This window comes from Hakea prostrata, chromosome 5 (assembly GCF_041222555.1).
Source record: "Hakea prostrata isolate BN-2017 chromosome 5, UWA_Hpros_2, whole genome shotgun sequence".
In the NCBI taxonomy this organism is placed as follows: domain Eukaryota; kingdom Viridiplantae; phylum Streptophyta; class Magnoliopsida; order Proteales; family Proteaceae; genus Hakea; species Hakea prostrata.
In genome coordinates this window covers 13867386-13888766 of record NC_142604.1, presented here as the reverse complement: position 1 = coordinate 13888766, position 21381 = coordinate 13867386, and the positions used below count along the sequence as shown (strand labels likewise).

Here is a 21381-nt window from a genome sequence, read left to right as displayed (position 1 = left end):
CTCCTCGTGCATTTGGATACGGTTGGTAATGGAATTGTTTAACCGCCAGGGTTTTCAAAATCAGGAATTTCGGAATTCCCGATTCCTATCGGAATCGGTCGCTATAAAACCATTGAAACGGTAGAAATCTGGGATCTCCTCGTTTATGGCCATTTCGGTATCAGTTCTCATTCGCCAGTTTTGAAATAAATGAATACATTAAAAAAAATTTTAAAATAAATTATGATTTGGAAATTTATCATGTGAAAATAAAAATTAGTTCATCTTGCTGGAGTAGCTCAGTTGGTTAGAGCGTGTGGCTGTTAACCACAAGGTCGAAGGTTCAAGCCCTTCTTCTAGCGAGAAGCAATTAAATTTTCATAAAAAGTATATATGCTTACTATTATGGGATTATAACTTCAATTTTTTTATTTTATTTTTTTTGTTGTGTAGGAAACAAGAACTTTATTTATTCAAGAGAAACCCAGGAGGGATCTTACATCTTAAAGAGTCAAAGCGCAGGATCCAAGATAAGAGGGAGGGGTTGGGAATAGTGGTACACAAGGATTGAGATAGTCTGCTAATTTGGCCAACTCACGGCAAAGTTTGCTTCACAAGATACACGTGAGAATGAACATTCAGTGAAAGATGTTGCTAGCTTGAGAATATCAGTGAGTAAATGATTCTCCAACTTCAACGGGGTGTTGGATTCATAATAAAAAGAACTAGCGCTTGGTTGTCACTTTCCATGTGGATATGGGAGATCTGAAAATCAAGGGCAAGATAGAGTCCATGAATAGCTTGCGCTTCAATTACAAGAGAATCTTGACAGCCCATTCCCTGGCCAAAGGCAAACACCACCTAGTAATTGTAGTCGCATGCTAAACCGCCAATCCATAACGTTTTGGATCAGAGAAAAAGGATCCCTCCACATTGAGTTTGATCTGACTTGGCTACGGAGTTCCCACTTGAGGAGAATTGTTGCCTTGCTAGAGGGATTTTGTGGGGAGGGAGGGGAGCATTCAGTTGTTGCTTGTTACAAGCATTGCACACATCTTGGTGCTTCGGGGGTTGGGGGTGGGTGGGTGACAGTATTATAGTATCCCCAAAGGGCCCAAAGTGCAATGAAGGTGTGAAGGTTTTGCTATCTATGAGGGGATGATGGGGTAGATTGGGTGACAAGGGCTTGAAGTTGGGGGCTGAACGGTTGTGAGGAGTCCCACAGATGAAGTGAAGGGCGTGTCATAGGTGAAGGGTAAAAAGGCAGATTGTAAAGAGGTGATCTGCTGAAGAATTAGGGTGACCTCAGGAAATACAGTGGGGTGGAACATTACAGCCTCTCGCTAACAATAGGTTTGTTGTAGGAAATTTACCATGGATAGCCTTCCATAAGAAAAAGAGGATCCTAGGTGGTAGGGGGAGATGCCAAAGTTGAAGCCAGTTAAAGGTGGGTAATGGGGGGGGGGGGGGCTAGGTGAGAGATGAAAAAGCCAACTTGTAAGCCGAACTAACAGTGAACGTTCCTACTGAAGTAAGCTTCCATATGAGACGATCCACTGTTGGGTATAAAGGAAGGGGTATGCTAAGTATTTTGACTACTATTTTAGCTGCCCATCATGCCAAAACTCTGTCTCGAATTCAGGAAGCCACCTCTGAGTTGTTGAATACTGAAACTTTAAGTGGTAGGTAAGCTGCTGGATAACATTCCTGATCCTAGGGGTGGTTCAGAACCCAGTTGAGGTTCTAAGGGCTTGCTTGTTGACCATCTCCGAGCTTGGAAAAAGACCTTGGCGTAAAAGGTCCTTTGCTTTAATTAGCAAATTACATCCCCACGAAGGTGCTATAGGGGTGGGAGCGTCTATAAAGGAGCAATGCTTGAAGTAATTATGCTTCATCAATATGCCCCATAGGGAGTCCGTGGGGTTAAGGAGTTCCCATGCCTTCCGAGCCAGAAGAGCAAGGTTAAAATCAACAGTTCTTTTGAGAAAAGTGTCAACCAATCATTGTTACATAAATGGCGATCAAGTGTCCCTTTAACTCTGTGGGCCCCTGATTGTTTATTGGACCACATGAACTGCAAACCATGTGAGGGAACCTTGTGAATATGGAAATTTGAGATGAAGGTTAAGAAAGGCTCGACATCATTCTATGAGAGTGGGATCCCGCCTTTTTTATCATTTACCGAAGTATAGCGGTGGTTCCAATCGCCATTAAGAAGCCAAGGCATATTGACAAAGGATCCCAGTTGGAGGAGGGTCTCCCATTGTTGTTTTTGCTTAGAATGAGAGGGTTGTAAGTAGACAAATGTTTGCTGCCATGGCATTGATGGGTAAGACACAATTACATGCATACAATAGGGGGACTGCCACACTACATTGACTACTACGGATGAGTCCCACAACAAAAGCAAACCACCAGCCCAGGGGGGGGGGGGGGGGGAGAACAAAAAACTAGAGAAGCCCCATTTTTTTACACAAAATGTGGGGTTGGACTCTAGATGACTGAACTTCACAAAGAAATAACAAAGATGGTATGAGTTTATGAATAAAACCTTGAAGCTCCAATTGAGTCGAGGGATGACCGAGCCCTCGACAGTTGAGGTTGAATTGGATCATGGCTCTTGGGATGGCTGAATACAGCCAACCATCTCATTCATCTTAACCTTCTTGAAAGCTATGTCCTCCAAAGATTCAGTGCATCCAATATCTATATTCTCCATCTCTATGAGCATCGGTTTCCGCTTACAGGGAAGGATGGTGGGGAGAGTGGGCAGCATGTAGTGGGGCAGGAGAGGTTCTTGTTCGAGGTTGATAGTAAATGGGATATAGAGGAGAACAACAATTATAGGTACCTATCATTGACCATAGGGGCAAAGATCATTGGTTAAGAGCCTGACGTGGTGAATGTTTGGGTATGTTATGTATTGATGAGTTGTGCGAAACTTCCAGTGGTGAGGGATGGGTGGAGTTAGATACATCCTCCATTTCAGCTCCATCCATTCTCAAGGTGCTATTGTTATCAACAGGATCGTCCTCGCCAACACTTGAATTAATAAGTCTCATTATGCTAGCCTGAGGGAGGCAACGGTCTTCAATTCTCGAGGGATTAGGATCTTAAAAATGTAGGCAAGCATAAAGAAACTACGAATGAGTTCCATATCATGCTGCTGAGACGAAGTGGATGTAGAGGCTATGTGTTGTCAAGTGAGACCCTTAAAGAACACATCTTTGTACAGATGAGCCACATCATGTAAAGTACCCTATCTTTTGATAGGAGTTGCTAGCTTGGGAAAATAGGAAGGATCATTTGCATCCCTAAATGCCATCGTCGATGAATGTTGAGGGTTTTCATGCACCAGGCAATTCATGCCTCGATGCCCTATGCTAAAACAGTACGAGTAGATCATAGTTGGTCTGTATTCATATGCATAATGTATAAGGACCAGGGGATTTTGTGCGGCATCAATCTTGATTGGTGTAGGGAGATCCAATTGGAGATCGATGGCCACATGGGCTGCCGAAGAGAAACTGGTAAGAGTCCCTGAAAGATTCAATTTCAAGCACATGTCCTACTTGAAAACATTGATTGCAGAATGTTATAGTCAAAATAGAGCCAATTCATATTCAAGATTTGAACCCACATAATGCCATAATGAAAAGGAATAGTGGCTATTGGGAGTGTCGGATCCCAGGATTGCATAAAGATAATATGTTGTCCCTTATATTGCCATGGTTGAGAAAAGATGAGACGATGCACATCCCTAGCCGAATTGAGCTTGAGTGTAAACCTATATGGAGCTCCTTCAACCACATAATATCCCTCTACTTTGATGGCTTCCGATTTCCAGGCTTTACTGATAAGAGTTGTAGTTATTAACAGCAAAGGCATCAGGTACCCAACTAATGATTGAATATCGAAAACCATGATGAATGTCAGGAAACTTCTCAGGAGTGATGGCTATGGTGGAGGGTTTTCGAATTGGGAATCGGAGCTTCTGTGCGAATTCTAAAGAGAGTGAGTCTGCAGAGGGGGCCATGGTAGAAAAACTGAAAGGAGTTTGAGTTGAAGCCATGCTATGTATCGCAGCGTGCCACAGGAGGAAGACTGAGGACCATAACACACTGATGACAAACAGAGTTCCACTCCAAATTTCCAAATCAACCGTTGGGATAGCATCAACATTGTAAGGAAAGCTTTTATAGAGAGAAGAAATGGTGGAGAAAACATTGTCCCGAATCCGTTGAATAACGCTATTGTGGTATTGCAAGGTTCAAGCAAACGTGTAGATGCTCCTGGAGAATTGCAAAGGTGAGTAGGCAAAGCCAAGGGTCTAGAAATGGAGGCCCTAGCACCTATGGTTAGCCGTGCCGATAATTGCCATACCTGGTAGTAAAAGGCGAGCCCAATTGTCACTGAGAGGAAGATGTGTCTTTGTAGGTTCTTTCCACCGTGAAACCCTGTTAAGTGGCGAGGAACTCATAGAGAGTCGTCTTTGGTGAAGAAGAACTGCCCAGCTTGAGACGAGTAAAGGGGTTGAAATTGATGATATTGGAACTGGAGCTGTCGATTTTTGCAAGAGTTAAGTCTTCGAATAGTGGGATAGCGTGACACAGTAAGATATGAAATAAGCGCAAAAAAATCAAGGAAAAAGATGCAATACTTGCATGTTTGGACAGAGGAGAGAGATGATGTATTGCTGAGAGAAGGGAAAAGCATCATGAGCTTCCTTTGTTGGGGCATTAATGATGGAGAAAAATCAGGAACTTTAGGGTTGCAGTCACGTGAAACCCTATAGTCTACTTTTGCTCGCTCCGTTCTCTCTCCTCCGTTTTCTTCATTTTGTATTTGGATATTAAGTGTGTTGTGGAGAAAATATAGCCTGAGGGGGCCCCCGAGACGAATGTACACCCCCACTTGGGATAGAGAAGTCTTCTTAAGGGAAGTCCTCTTAGGAGGATTCTGAGAATCTCTTTTGGAGAAAACGCATACCCACTCGGGACTTTAGTCTTCTGCATACTCGGGAGGAATAGTGTTCTCCCTTGAGAAGCACAGAAAACCCCCTCGGGACATGTGTCTTCTGCATGCTCGGGAGGAATAGTGCTCTCCCTTGAGAAGCACGGAAAACCCCCTCGGGACATGATTATTCTGAAGACTTGGGAGGAATAGTGTTCTCCCTTGAGAGGCACAGAAAACCCCCTCGGGAGGAAGCATATTCACCCATTCAGGGAACATGCACAAAATAAGCTCAAGAAGCCCACTTGGACTAAGTCCAAGAGTAACGTTACAGATGGCCAAGTTAGAAGAGTTAGTTACAGATAACTACTCAACATATCCGTTCCGATAATTGGGGAGATGAGTCAACAGTTAATGGCTCTATCTGGTGCGACAAAGAAGGAGCTGTTATTCCAAGGACACTCCACTCACTCTCCAACGGTCGATCCGAAACTCAAGGAAGCGCCGCCTCTAGGTAACCTCTATATAAACCCACCTCCTACATGGAGAAAGGTACGAGAACTTCATGTGTTCAATTATTCCTTACGTTCTTGAGAACTCTCTCAAGAACCCTTATTGTTGCTTAGGCTGACTTGGGCGTTGGAGGCGGTTCCCCGGCCAAAACTTGGCCGAACCATTCTTGCTTTTTTTTTGTGTGTGCAGGCATCCCAGTTATTCCACTTGGCTGGAGAGCTCTTAAGGAGGTCATCTCAACATCCGGCCCTCGAAGAAGTTCTAGACGCAACAAAGTGGATTGTGCAAAAATGAATAAAATGAAATTTTGACTATTATAAATTTGAATTTTGGGGTCTTTCTGTTATTCTAAACAAAAATAGTATTGGTTGAGGCTCTCTTGTATGCATTGGGTGACACTTTTGAAGAGGTGCAGGTGGAGTGCGACAATGGTGAGTTGGTAAGCTTGGTGAATGACTCACTTGCACGGGACCAATAGACCCTTACAAAGATTAAAAATTTCCTATGGAGATCATCCTATGAGGCTATTGAAATAGGGAGCTCACCTTTTTCAAGGAATGCTTATCTTACTTCCCTCTGCCTAATACGTGGTCATGGGCATGAAAATGTATTTTCCCAGTATTTTTTTTTTGTGTTTTTTTAATACTGGAAATGAAATACCATCCGCAAGGATCAAACCCACAACCTCTCCACTGAGAAGTATGGATCTTTAGCACTCAAGCAACCCTGCATTGGCACATCTATTATAGTTTTCTTAGTACACATTGTACGATTAGTATACTTTTGTTATGACAATGACAAATATGCCAATCTAATGGTTACATTTTCACATAAAATCAAGAATAGAGGATGTAAAATGTAGTACCCAAGATAGTTTTTAGCAAGGTTTAAAGTATCCCATGATACTATACGATACTAGCCGATATGTATCCATATTTGACCCAACCGATACGATACATCTCAATACGTCTATCTATTAAATTATACTAAATTACATTAACCAGAATGATACAATACTCGATACCGGATGCGTCTCTTAAAATCATCTGATGGATACGATACTCCATACCGATACTTTGATTTTTAGTATAGTTTTACTGATGCAGTTTACGAGTTACTGGCTTTATGCAAGTGCCTTGTCGCCCAAGCAGGCAGAAGCCAGAAAGCCGAGCTCTCTCACAAATCCAATACTCCTCGTTTTAATTCGACAGATCATTATTTTCTTTCAGATTATCAGCGGCGCTGCGGAAGTAGAAACAGAAAAGGCAGGCAGAAATGGCTCGATATGATCGTGCGATCACAGTGTTCTCTCCAGATGGCCATCTGTTTCAAGTTGAGTACGCCCTCGAAGCTGTTCGCAAGGGTAACGCCGCCGTCGGAGTTCGAGGAACCGACATCGTTGTTCTTGGTGTCGAGAAGAAATCTACTGCTAAACTTCAAGATTCGAGGTACGTGTTCTGTATTTCTCTCTGGTCTTTCCCTCTCCATTGCGTGCGTGCGCGAATGTTTCGTCAGTCTGTTGTTCAAGTGCGTGGATATGTCATGCTCTCAGATCTCAAAGGAAATTTGAACTGACTTTGATCGTGGAAGAATGGAACTTTTAGGGTTAAAATTTTAGATTTATGCTTATGATATTTCAATTGAAAAGTACCATTTTTGAGTGCATATGACTTGATTTGCTGTTAATTCTTTCTATCACTGTATTTCCATCTAGAAAAAGAAGCCAAATGCTAGCTACGTAATTGCAAATTGGGTGGGGGTTTTGTGGTAGCGAGGTTTCTGTAAATAAGATTTAATAATTCTTTCCCCCTGTTGATGATTGATGATTTCTGTCTTTGCGTAATTCTTTATATACGGTCTGGGTCTTCTTAATCGATTAGAATCTGTGGACAAAAGAGAGTAGTGTCGGTGACCCCGAATATTCTCGTTAATTAAATTTAACCTTCTCCGTTTCAAACAGTTGGTCAAGTTCTCTTATTGGAACGCCTCTTTTAGTTGTATTTGTAATTGTGTCCTTTTGGTAGAATATAATTCTTTGATGTTGGTCTGCCTGTCTGTCCTCCTAAGTATCGGTTCTGCGTTTCTGAATGAGTAATTCCAAATATCCGGTTGCAGACAAAAATATCTAGGAGAGGGAGAGTTTGCTTCGATTGTGGTTGTTGCTCTTTAAGCTTCTCTCTTGTGCTTCTTTCACATAGCAATCAGTGGCATAGTCTGGGTTGAACCTTCCAAGTTCAAATCTTTTTTGGGCAATGTTATTCTGCTTAAGGCAGGTCTAAGACAGCTGGAGCTTGAGATATTATGATAAGTCTAGCCTCAGGGGCACAGTATTATCTGCTCATGGTGTTAACCTTTGAATACGCATATCCCTCTTTTCCAAGGGGCTCCGTTTGCGGGGGGAGCCCCCCCCCGGGCCCCCCCCCCAAAACCCCCCCCCCCGGCCGCGCAACACCCCCCCCCCCCCCCTCGGTGGGTTTTAGGTCCATTGTTCCATTGGGTGGATCTGTTTGTAATCAAACATAGTTAACAAACAGAACAGGTAGGATTAGGAACAATGTACACATGATAAGCCTTAAGGCATATAATGAAAGGGTTCAAATGCATCAATAACTTAAATGTTATAAAACCATCAATGAGTATCACAATCCAATTTTCAAAAAAAAATAATATACAACCATAGAAGTTCAAAGTATATCAATCATAAGTAAGGAGAATGATTGATTTCCTTGTTGTAGATGTGTTAAGAGTAGTTGCTGAAAATTCAGCCAAATCACAAAAAAAAAAAAAAAAAAAAAAAACAGAGGGGGGGGGGGGGGGGTGGGGGGGGGGGTGGGGTGGGGTGAGGGAGAGGAGGAGGGGGGGGGGGTGGGGGGGGGGGCGGGTGTGGGGGGGCGGTCCCCGCTCCCCCCGCCCGCGCCCCCCGCCGCGCGCCCCGCCCCGCACGAAAAGGAAAGGGGCGCGCGCGCCCGCCCCTGTGTGCGTGGGTTTTATTAAAAAACAAAAAAAAGGGAAAGGAGGAGGTAGTAGGAGAAAGGGAGGGGTTGGGTGGTGGTGGGGTGGGGGGGGGGGGTGATGATTCAATGAGGGATCAAGGCTCTTTGCAGCTTACCGCTCCAGTTCCTCCAGTCTTAAGATGATCATTTAGAGTAGCCATGACTGGGTGTATGAGAAATGCTTCAAATTTCTTCAATCATTGAGGGTTCCCAGCTCAAAACCCTTCTATTCAAAATCTTATGCTGATGGAAATAAAGCTGAGCGGTAAAAGGATAAAAGTCCAGTGATTCCTTAATGTAACCTAGCAAGAGCTAGGATTCTGGTTTAGTCTCCTTCTATTGTGGTCTACTGGTTTGACCAAAGAGCACTTCAATGATGAGACTGTTAAGCATTTGCTTGATTGATAGTTGCCCTGATTTATTGAATTCTCATTATGTGAGTTTTATGTTACTTCTCACACAAATCTGATTTCATGGTCATCTTCGGAGACTGGATGACACTAATAAAGATCCTGACAAAGTTCATTACTAGATCTATGAATGAAGATGAGATGATTTATCAGAATTTATAGAGTGAATTTTATTGAGAAAAGAAATGCTCCTCTGAAGGTTGTGGCTTCCTTGTTTAGAAACTAGGTCCTTGTGAGTAAGATGCAAAGAATCAATGCTGCTTGGTGGTCTGTTCATTAGCTATATGAATGGTAAGTAGCTGTCTGTTCAGAGGATTGTTTCTTCATCTTGGAAGATGAGAAAGGGACGTCTTTTCACAACCAAGGCCGTTGAATGAAACAGAAATTGGTCTAAAGGAGTCTGTGGAATGGGATGTGCTAACTTAGTAAGGGGCATGAAGTGGGAAAGAAAACTTGGCTGGTCTCACAAGTCATACAAGGGGATCAGCTCCATCACGAGCGGTAGTTGAGGGTCCACTTTTGGATATGAAAAGAAAAATAGAAAAGAAAAAAGGATGGGAGGAGAGGGATAACAAAATGATAGAAATAACTTCGTTAAAATTTTTTTGCAAGGGAATATGGCCAAAGCTATAAAAGAGAGGTCATAAATCTATGTTGTATCTGGTTTGGTTGCAAGTAGTTTTCCTGTTGTTCCAATTATACTTTAGTTTCTGACAAAAGGTTATCTTGTCTTCATTATTTTTCTTCTCATGCTCTCATCATGCTATTTCATTGTTGCTTTTGTTTCTCTTTGGTTTTATGTTCCCTTCAAGCTATACTTCTCCTAAAATTGCATAGATTGCTTATTCATGGCGATTTTATTTATTTTATTTTTCCAGATCAGTTAAAAAGATTGTGAATCTTGATGACCACATTGCTTTGGCTTGTGCTGGGCTAAAAGCAGATGCAAGGGTCCTGATAAACAAGGCAAGAATTGAGTGTCAAAGCCATAGGCTTACTGTTGAGGATCCTGTAACAGTTGAATACATTACACGTTACATTGCTGGTCTTCAGCAGAAGTATACACAAAGTGGTGGTGTCAGGCCATTTGGTCTTTCAACTTTAATAGTGGGCTTTGATCCATACACTGGTGTTCCATCGCTCTATCAGACAGATCCATCAGGGACATTTTCAGCTTGGAAAGCTAATGCGACTGGGAGAAACTCAAATTCTATGCGTGAGTATTTGGAGAAGAACTACAAGGAAACTTCTGGTCAAGAGACTATCAAGCTTGCAATCCGTGCATTGCTGGAAGTAAGTAGTTCCTGCTTTTGGGATTTGTTTGCGTTAGAATTTTTTATTTCTGGATTTCTTCTGAATCTTTTACATTTTTACAAGGCCGTGGAACTTGTTGCCACATTCTCCAATCTCCACTTGCACTATCATAGGACTCTTTTGCTTTATTTCTCTTCTCCCCATGGAATGTACAGTTTCATTAAGTTGTTATGGAGGTTGAAATTACTCAAGTAACTTGTAGTGGATTCTAATTTGCCTGTATAAATTAACAGTCTTTGATCTAGGTGTTGGATATTCCTTACTCCAAAAATATAGAGTGGGTATGAGGTGCCATGCTTGAACATAAGGGGATTTCTGAAGCATATTGACATGTTTAGTATATGATAATTTAAGTATTGGAAATATATGAAGAGCATAAAATGATGAATTATATGGAACTGGATGGGGCAACGAGGGCATAAAATGACGTCAAGAATTCAACATGCTATTTTTCAAAAAAGTATATGTATTTATATTGGTATCGACGGATAGCAATGATAGCAATATGTATTGGCCAATATCATGTCATATTTGTCTACTTTTTACCATACCCTTAATACACTTAGTATATTGATTAGAATACTCCCTTAGGCTGGAGAATAAATGTCATACATGCCTAACTTGGTCAATAGGGTGCTTAACTGAAAAGATTCTATTTGGTGAAAATATCAATCAACAAGTCATTGTCTTCAGACAAGGAGTGTAGATGTAGCCAAAGTCAACTTTTTTCCCTGATGAAATGCCAATCCAATGTGCTTTTATTGGCCATGTTACATAAGATTGTGAACTCTACTTATAGCAGCATAGCAGCCTTGTTATCACCAAGGAAGAAAATTCAACCAAAACAGGAATTTCGACCTTGCAAAAGGCCGAAATTTCGATGTTTCGGTCAAAATTTCAGTCGAAACTGGACACTTTTTTCTGGAAATTGGAACTTCAATATCGGGCCTCATATGGACTCAAAATGATTTTGGATTATTGTATACTACCTATTTCAAGCATAATAAACACAATGGAACTAGTATTTTGTCCCAAAAAAAAAAAAAACCATTGAAAATTTGTCATTTAAGTATACTAATAAATGACTAGTCCGACAAGTGTAAAATGTATTGCATACAGCCATAGAATCATCAGCATACATGAATTGTTTGGTAGAATGGTTACATATACAATAAGTCAACAAAATAAACTGACCTACTAGATCAAGTGATGGTGTCTCAAATATATTAACTTGAAGCTTATATATCATATATACATAAAATAAAAATATATAATTTTAGAAAATTATTATTAAAATCAGAAAATGAAAAAATGGTTGCAAATAATAAAAAAGATAAGTTTAACAAAACACAATCGTAAATCATAGTCCTAGGCTAAACATATATTAATTTCAAGGCAATACAAGATCATTTAAAGCATGAACAAAACAAAAATAGAAAAAGGGGAAGTTTGGAACTGTTGGGTATGGCTCATGCGTCACATTCTACTGTTGCCGGAGTTTCTTTTGTAGCTGTTGTGGCTTAGGAGGTGTTTGGAGGCAAAAAATGAGCAAAAGAGGTGCTTGAAGGCAAAGGAGTTGTGGAAATTAGGTGAAAATGGGATAGAAATCAACAAAAACCAAAGAAAAACAAGTTGGAATGTTGAAATGGTTGAAATTTTGGTCGAAATCCCCGAAATTTCGGTCGAAATTTGACACTTTTCCGAAATAATTGGAATTTTGTTTTGTTTATGAAAAATGCAGACATTTTGACCAAAATTTTGAAATTTCGACAATTTCAGTCGAATTTTCTTCTATGGTTATCACAATAAAGCCACATGGTTCTTTTAATGTCAAACCCCAATTCATGGAGTACCCTTTCATCCATAGAAGTTGTCATCCTCCATGATCCATGGCTCTAAATTCTGCTTCTATACTTGATTTAACCAAGACAAATTGTTTATTGCCTCTCCATGTAATCAGTTTACCACTCAAAAATGTGGAATATTCTCATGTTCTTTTAGCAGAAACTATCCTACCAAATCAGCATTAATGTTGCCTTAATTATCAAATGTTTGGTTTGGTGTATAATAACCTTTTTCTTGGACTTCAGTTACCTTGGGATGCACCATACGATATCCAGAATATAGTTGTCAAGGCTTGATTTCCTGCATTCACTTTTGTGGACCAGTGTGTGTTTTTTTAAGTGGGGAGGGATTGTGTCTCTCTTATTTTCCTTTACTTAGTTGATAAAACCGAGATTCAGTAGGTAACGAGTAATTTGAAGGTCCCATGTAAGTTGTTGCGATTCCCATTCCTTGGGAAGGTCTCCTTGAAGAGGAGAGGAGGTTAGTATTATTATGTGGGAAGTAGTGTAAGTTGTGTTACACTAGTAGTTGAATGTTGACACTTAAGCATTGTAGGAGTCCTTACTAAGTGAATGATGTTAATAATGTAAGGGAAAATTTCAATTCAGTCAAACTGTTGAATTTTTAGGTTGGTTTTCATTGAAGAAATTATGTCTTTATCTTTTGCTAACCTACTACCGAAACAGGTAAAAATAAGAACGAAAGGAAGGTTCATGTGCGAGCTTGCTTACTTGGGTTGTGATATGTTACCCACTCAACTTATCATCTTTGTAATAAAGAAGAAGAAAGAAAGAAAAGAAGAGTAGGCCATTCATATAGCTAGACTAGTTAGTCTTTACTATTAGAACATGTTTGTATTATATATAAACATTACATATTTACAATTAAGGACAACAATGCTAATGGCAACTAAGGACAATATTTATAAAGATTCAACGATGATCCTTGATTGGAAAGGTACCATTGCATAATACCCCAACATTATATTCTTTTACCCAAAAAAATTATATTCTCAACACCCGCAACCCAATGACCCCCCCCCCCAAAAAAAAAAAAAAAAAAAAAAAACACCGGAACACACACACACACACAACCTGACCAAAGAAAAAGAAAAATTGGCAAATATGCATTCTAGATTCCAGCTTAGAAGTTAGAACTAAAAGGAGAGACGCTTGATTATGTGATGGTTTCTTGTTATCTATTGGTGCTTGTTCTTTCCAGTACAACTATAACTCAGCCTTATTCCAGCTAAGTGGAGTCAACCACATGGATCCTTGCCATCAGTCCTATTTTAGGTTATATTTGATCCAAGGCCTAAGCTGTTCATACCTTTCACTTAATCTAGGGTCGTCGTTGTGAACATAGGGACCCCCGTCCGAAACCTTAAGTGGGGCCCCCAGGATTGATCCAAGAAGCCTCCATAGTCTGGCCAAATCCTATAGGAGAGGTATTTTGTGCATTTTTGCCCTCAATTTATTCCTGAATTTAATTTAGAATTATTTCAGAATTTTGTTAAGTCAGTTTGAGTCTGGTTAGGATTTGTTTTGAGTATTTTATTGTGAGTTGAAGTTGTGTTTGAAAGAGTCCAATCTAATGTTAAGTTGGTTGCTTTAGTCTTAAGTTATTTAATTAGCATGTGCTTAAATAAATGACTTAAAGTATATGAGTAAGATCCCAATTTCAGAGCTCGAATCTTGTAGTAATTTGATTTTTTTTCTTTAGTGTTGATAAGAGTCCAATTTAGTTGTAATTGGATCTTATCAGTTAAGGAGATTCGACTCTGAGTCGGTCTCTTTAATTTTAGGTTATAAATAGTCTCTTTCTGCATTGTAATTTTCAGTCTTGGATGAATTAATGAATTGAGTGTTTGAGGTTCAGGGTCTCCTATGTGGGTAGGCTCTGCTGGGTGAAAAAGCTTTCAAGTTCTTGTTTTCTGCAAGTCAGCAGCTCAAGAGTTCAATAATGCATCCAAGCAGCCAGTCCAACAAATACCTTCAAGTTTCCTGCAATCCCACAGCTACATCCCCCACCCATTCCCTGCCCTTTACCCTTGTTCGCAGCCTTCCCCATCCCTCTTTTTTACCCATGCCATAGTTGTCACGAGGAGGAGGACATGTGAGGCGGTTTAGGCTAGTTGAGGCGATGAGTCAACGAGGCGCCCTCCGAGGCACTTTTGAGGCAGTTGAGGCGTATTAAGTGAAATTTTTAGTAGACATCTTATACACTCTAGTTCATTATAAAACTATCATATCTTATATAATAAAAGAACTCACATTAGCCTACCTTAAGTCATCTAACATACTACAAACCACAGATAGTAAATGGCCGAGAATCTCAGAAGCAACTACTAGAGGCTCAGACTATGAATGTATTCAATAACAGATCATACAAAGTCCCTGATTAAGCATTGTTTATTTCTGGAAACAGATAAGAGAGTTAAGAAAAAAAATGGCCGAGAATCTCAGAAGCAACAATCAAACACTTAGAGCATAAGGGTATTCAATAACAAGTCATACGAAGTCTCTGAATAAGCATTGTTTATTTCTGGAAAGAGATAACAGAGTTTAAAAGAAAAAAAATTGGCCAGAGACATACCGTCACCTGAGACGATGGTGAACAAACACCCAAGAATTGCCTGAGTTCATTGCAAATCAATGATGGATTTTGTTAAAGATTATTTGGCTTAACAAATCAACGATTAACGAAACACACTTAGAATGAAGAGGACTTAGGCATTGCCTGCCTTCGCCTAAGATGAAGCTATTCAAAGACGCCAGAATATCGCAGATGCTGCAACTGGAGTTTACGACTACTGGTGTTGCAACTTGAGTAACGAGAGGTTTTAGGTTTGTACCAATTTTTTGAGGGGGGAAAAAAAGGAAAAAGAAGAAGAAAGAAGTTGCCAGAGAGAGTAGAAACTAGAAAGAAAGAAGTTTAGGGCTGGTCGCTGCAATCGTCAGTAGAGAGGAAGAGTTTAGGAATTGTTTAATCGATTTTGGTCTTTATGGTTTAAGTGATTCGATTGCCTCTTTTTTTTTCTTTTTCCCCAATTAATGTGATAATTTGATCCCATGTAGCATATTACGGTGATGCATATTAGGTCCAACAAGTAGTTAATTTTCAATTGGAATCTAATTGTAAATGAATTATGAGCCTTTGATTTGACATCTTTTTTTTTGAACCTTAAATAACCCAAAAGGCGGTTGCCTCAGGGCATATGGGGTCCGAGGTGCCTGAGGCGACGCCTCAGACATCGAGGCGGACAACTTATGGGTTATCAATGTGGTGCGTGTCGCCTTAAGCCATCCGAGTGCACCCCGACGCCTAGGTGATGCCTTAACAACTATGACCCACACAACCTTAGAAACTCTTTCCCCTCTTGTCTGCAGCCTCTCCCACCTCTCTCCCCTTTCTTGCATGCCATAGAAACCGTCCTCCCATTGCTGCTGTGCTTTCATAGCAACATACCCGAACCCCACGACTACTCCAGGTCATTCCCCTACATCCCACGACTCCCCCAGGCCTTTCCCCACTTTCCCCTTAGCACCTGCAGGCTTCTCACCCCTCCTCCTTACCCACGGCTCCCCTAGAATTCCACCACCTGCAGTTCCAAAACCCCAGCTCCATTAGACCCCTTTTACCTTCCCTTTTGGTCGCCCCTAGCCCTAGGTTATATTCCTAATCTGAAGTTTGAAATTCCTACACTTCATCTTCTTCAGAGGATTTGCAGAATTTTTTATGTTTGAGAAAAACCCTAGAATACTCATGCCTCAGCCCCTACCTCTCTGAAACAGTATCTGAACTGCAGATTAGTTACATTATTAGTTCTAAACTGCAGGACAGCAACCGATTCCCCAAACCCTAGCCGAAACCCTAGCTACTTTTGAATTTCAAAATTTCAAATCTGTGATTTAAAATAATCAAGGGTCCAGATCTGAAATTGAGCTTCAGAAGGTTCTAATCACCATTAGAAACCCTAAAATACCCCACCTATTGCTGGAATACTCCTGCGCAGCCACATTTTAGGGAAATTACAATTTTGCCCCTAACCATAGATCTGTGGTTTCATCAGTCATTCTAGGTCTGTATTGGTTCTTTCGTTCCTTTATCTGAACAAAATCTCTTCTTCATTTTGGAGCGCCAGTGGCTTCTATTGAATGTGGTGATGCCACCTCAAATGATTTCTATGCTGCTTATTATATGTTGAATCCACTAGCAAATTACCTCTAGTATGGACACATCTCAACATTCTTGTCTCCCACTATGATGAGTTTGTTTATATTGTACTTCTTAATTGCCTAAGGGCCTGTTTGGCTACATGAATCTAGAGATGTGAAATCTCTGGATTCACAAATGGGAGATTTATACCTGTTTGGTTGTGTGAATCCTTGGATTCATGAAATCTATAGATTCACGTTTTTAGTATAATCTAGAGATTCACATTTTTATACTAAAAACGTGAATCTATAGATTTATGGGTATGAGGTGAAATCCAGAGATTTCAACTCTACTATAAAAGCATTAAATATTTGAACCATGACTCCATAAATGTTTTTTTATGATGAATTTATAGATTTCATTCCAAAGATTCATGCTAACCAGATAGTTAATTTTATGAACCATGACTCCATAAATTTGAAATTTATAAATTTGAAATCTCTAGAGTTTTGAAATCTCCAGACTCAAGTAACCAAACAGGCCCTAATGTTATCCACCATGCATCATAGCTTCATTTAAAACTCTGAATGCACCTCTCCACTTCATTTATCCAATAATAATTATATGTGAAACATTGTTGTGTATATCACCTTTTTAGTTTATGGTTGAGCCTAGATATCTAACACAATCACTTTGGAAATTGTTCCTTGTGTCAGTTTTCCCTACTTCATTATCTGCCCTTGTATAACTAAGTTACACACCATATACCCTGTCTTTGTTCTCCTTAAAACCATTTAATTTGCTGGTTGATTTTCATAATCTAAACTTGGTGTTAGTCCCTGCTTTGGTCTTATGCACCAAACAGTATCATCGATAAGATACGTACATCAAGGAAACTCATCTTGAATGTGCTTGGTCAAATAATCCATGATAAGCACAAAGAGATAAGGGTTTCAAGATAAATCTTGATGTAACACAATCGTAATTGGGAATCACTGCCTTGACAACCCCCATGCATCCCCCCCCCCCCCCTATTTAAAAAAAAAAAAACATTTTGCTTATATTTACTTCAAGCACTTTTCTTCTCTAGTACTGGCTAGGTGTACTCTTTTTTAGGTCAATAGAGACCTAGTAGAGATCCTTCATACAATCTCTAAATCTTTACATGAAATTTGGAATTTTTGTCATTTTCATGCATCTTTTTTGACAAGATTTCAGTTTGTGCCAGATGCATTTTCAAAAAACATTTTGATCATGAGGATCAAAATATTATCCAAACCAATGTTTTTTTCTTTTATATGTTGACATTTACCATTATAATTACTTAAAGAGGATCCTAGGTTGGAGATGAATCTGAGTAATTGAATTGTGTAAACCAATTAGTTGGATAACTTAGATCTTGTTGCACTGAGGGTCTTAACCTAAGTTATGTATTTTCTCTCCTTGTATGCAGATGTTCTTATGCTTTTGTTTACATCAGCTACAAGTTTTCTGTGATCTGGATGTTCTAAACATTTCTCTTTTATACTAGGTTGTTGAGAGTGGTGGAAAGAACATAGAGATTGCAGTGATGACAAAAGAACATGGGCTACGGCAACTTGAAGAAGCTGAAATTGACACCATAGTTGCCGAAATAGAAGCAGAGAAAGCAGCAGCAGAGGCTGCAAAGAAGGGGCCTCTGAAAGAAACCTAATTCTTGCCCTGCTGTTAAATTTCAGTTGATAGCTTATGGAAGTTGGATTGAGATAGGTATTTCTTGTTTTGGATGTTGTTTGCTTTTTCTTTCATGTTACTCCTCTGAATTCTATACAGCCCTCAAAGCAAATTTAATCGTATTTGTGTTCTCCTTCTAATATGAAATTGCACTATTGACTAGGACTATACTCGAAGAGAACGACACTAGACTAGATAATTTAATACTAGATAATTTAATACTAGAGTGAGTAGGGTCATATGTGATGGTTATAAGGAAAATATCATATATGATACAATTCTGGCTTGTACTTCTAATTATTCGATTGAGATTCTTAAGCAGTTATTCCCATAAACAATGCTGAATTAATACTATGAGTTTGAATTATAAAGGCACTAAGAAGTTTCAGAAAATTTATAAAATAAGAAAAGAAATTTTCCTACTTATTGGCTTGTAGGAAGATTTCTTAGTCATTGGTGCTTCACCCGAGATGGCCAGGAATTAGGGTTCCACTGGAGCAGATGACCAGTAGTATCAAATGGAAACTAGTTGCATTCAGCAGCATAACCCGGCTGTTTGTGTCTAGATCAGCGCAGTAAACTGAATTTTGGGCATTACAGATTCTTCACCTGATCATGGTGAAGTTAACACCGAAGTTCTACTGTGTGTGCATGTTTGGAAATTCTTTATTCTTCTACTCTGATTTGGTAACTGTTTTTATTAATGTCTGTTACAGAGGAAGATATGATGTTTGGATATTTGGCACATGAATGTGAGCCACTTATTTTTCTAAGTTGTCTATTACCAGAATCAGGATAGTACACTTGAATGTTTAGTCTATTAATACACAAATGCATGGGTGCACAAGAAATATGTGAGAATACGAACGGTGGTATGTGATTGAATTAGATTTGTAAATTTGTCATGTTGCTAACATACATCAGGTAGAGGTAGCTAGCTACCGGAGTGCTCTTTCTCACTTGACCAAAGTTGTTGTGACAGTTGCTAGCTCTCAGTTCAACTTTAGTGTTGCACATTAAATGCGCAACATTCAAGTTTGCCTCGTTAGCTCCTCCTGCGATTGGAGCCACTCATGCTGCTACTGTACTGTCTGACGATCTGTTAGGTGGAGTGCTTTGCTCTTGTGTATATAATTTTACAATTAAATCAATAGAAGGTCAGGTAGGTTGGTATGAGGGATAAACTCGAATCCTACCTAATTCTGTCAGGACTAGTTATTTTATAGTCCAAACCTTATATTCAGGTAGAAAAGTTGGACAGGATACAGGGCGAGTTTGGGCTGAGCTGACAGAGTTTTATAGCTACCCTTTTTCATATGAAACATCAAGGGTTGTATATGAATTAGTGACTCCAAATCCAAGTGAGTTCGAATCTCATGGCTGTTATGTCCTCTCACTTTACTTATCAATGGAAATAAAAATCAAAGGGTTACTCATTTGGTAATGACTAACCCTTCTTAGTGAAGAGCTTATATGTTCAACTTTCTTTGCCAAATGAGTAAGTAGTAACGCCTCGAAGAGTTTATAGGTTTAACTTTCTTTGGTGGTATGTGTAATATACATATATAAACTATCACCAACCCCCCCCCCCCCCCAAAAAAAAAAAAAAAAACCCTCTTCAAAGGATTTACACATTAAACATCTTATTAAAAATTTATAATTTTTTTTTAAAATTTAAAACTATAATAAGGAATGATACATGATATACCGTGTGGATTAAGTCCTAAGAAATTGATTGGTAGTGAAAAACTTGTTAAATCCGAAGATGTTTAAAACTAGAAAACTAGTTGTACCAAACCTTCATAAAAGAGTGTTGAATGAGAATATGGAAAATTGATGGGTAGCACGACCCAACTGTAACCTGAGCATTAAAAGAACATTGGTGAGAGCCGGTGGTGGGATTGAGGACCACCGGCCCAATTTAATGACTAAAAAGGAAGTGTTAGTTATCCACTTGCAGAAGTGGGGGTCCAAAGTCCAGTTGAAATCCCAAACTTACACTTGGGCCCTACCCACCACCACCATGGTTGGCCTGGAGGGAGCTTTGAAGAAATCTCAACTCTCAAGTCAATACCTAGAGAACCACCCTCTTAATGTGATATGAAAAACTGTTTTGGCGTTATAAATAAATAAATAAATAAATAAAAGAAAGAGACTTGTTGCCACCGAATCACCTTACACACTAAGACATAAGTTTATGAATGGAATCCTCTACTCTGTGTTAAATAATACTAGCTTCACATCTTTCCATTATACATTTAAGAAGAGAATTTCTAGGCATGGAACATAGATTCAACATTTGGGGGGGGGGATTTTTTTTCAATTGGACAAGTGTTGATATATCACACATGAAAAAGAGGGTCAAAGGCATTTTCTTTAGAAAAAATTCAAAAAATATAAGGGGCAAGAGGAAAATTTTTTAAAAAATGGGCTAGGGGGTTAGGTAGGTGGGGGTCGGGGGAAGAGGAACATGGCCCCCTAGTGGATTGTGTGTCTTGATTTCTACAAATAGTCCAATATCCCAAAAGCTACTGAATGACTTTTTCTATCCATTGTTTTTTCCGTAATAAAACTTTTCTCCAATGGGAGACAGGCAAGTGCTGGTATATTACGTATGGAAAGAGGGCTAGAGGATGTCTCTATAAAAGTTTCAAAAAATCAAAAAAATGTCAAATGCTAATATTTCACATATGGAAAGAGGGCTAGAGGGATGAGTCCGGATCTGCACCTTGTTAGGGGAGCGCTCTGTGCTCCCTCATGAATTTTTCACCACAAAAACATGTGGGGCCCACAGGGTAAAAATCATAAAACGTAAAAATAAAAAAACATCACCAATCCCTGTGGGTCCCACATGTTTTTGTGGTGGAAAACCCGTCAGGGAGCACAGAGTGCTCTCCTGACACGGTGCAGATCCGAACTCCTAGAGAGATCTCTCTAGGAAAATTAAAAAAAATCGAAAAAACACTAAATATTAATATTTCACATATGAAAAGAGGGTCAAAAGAATATCAAGAAAGAAATTCAAAAATCGAAAAGAGGGCACGGACATGACCCTCCCTGGCCTGGGAAGCCCAAAGAGTTCACCTCTAATCTATATTATTAATGTTCATACGTAAATTTCTCTCCTAAATGTATGAAAAAAAATATAAAAAATAATACAACCCATCTACCTTAGCAGACAAAGATCCAAAATCTCCACTGTGGCTCCACCACAAGACTACAAACAAGACCACCACCACCACTACCACTTAAATCACTTGACTACAAGAAAAAGACTACAAAGAGGAGAAGAAGGAGAAGAAGGAGAAGAAGAGAGAAGAAACACAACCCCCGTTATCTCTGGTGCTTTCTTATCATATCTTACCAAACCCCTTTAATTATTACTCTCCACCAGCATTATATTTCCTCTGTTCCACAGCTGGCGACGTACCTTTTCTTTCCCACTTTTTCTCCAAAAATCATAAAGTTCTTCACTGCAGCAACTATTATATGCAATGAATTCA

General features: G+C 39.5%; 1 protein-coding gene and 1 non-coding gene across 2 annotated transcripts; both read left to right on the top strand.

Annotated features, from left to right (window-relative positions):
* The first annotated feature begins 267 nt into the window (after window positions 1–267).
* Window positions 268–341, top strand: TRNAN-GUU (transfer RNA asparagine (anticodon GUU)). The gene has a single exon. It is a non-coding gene; the product is annotated as a tRNA-Asn (tRNA).
* Window positions 342–6563: 6222 nt separating this feature from the next.
* LOC149015314 (proteasome subunit alpha type-7-like) lies at window positions 6564–18011 on the top strand. Its single transcript, XM_089155378.1, has 3 exons — window positions 6564–6893; window positions 9727–10141; window positions 17697–18011. The coding sequence occupies exons 1-3, from the start codon at window positions 6721–6723 to the stop codon at window positions 17856–17858; spliced, it is 750 nt and encodes a 249-aa protein (XP_089011504.1). The 5' UTR covers window positions 6564–6720; the 3' UTR covers window positions 17859–18011.
* Window positions 18012–21381: the final 3370 nt, after the last annotated feature.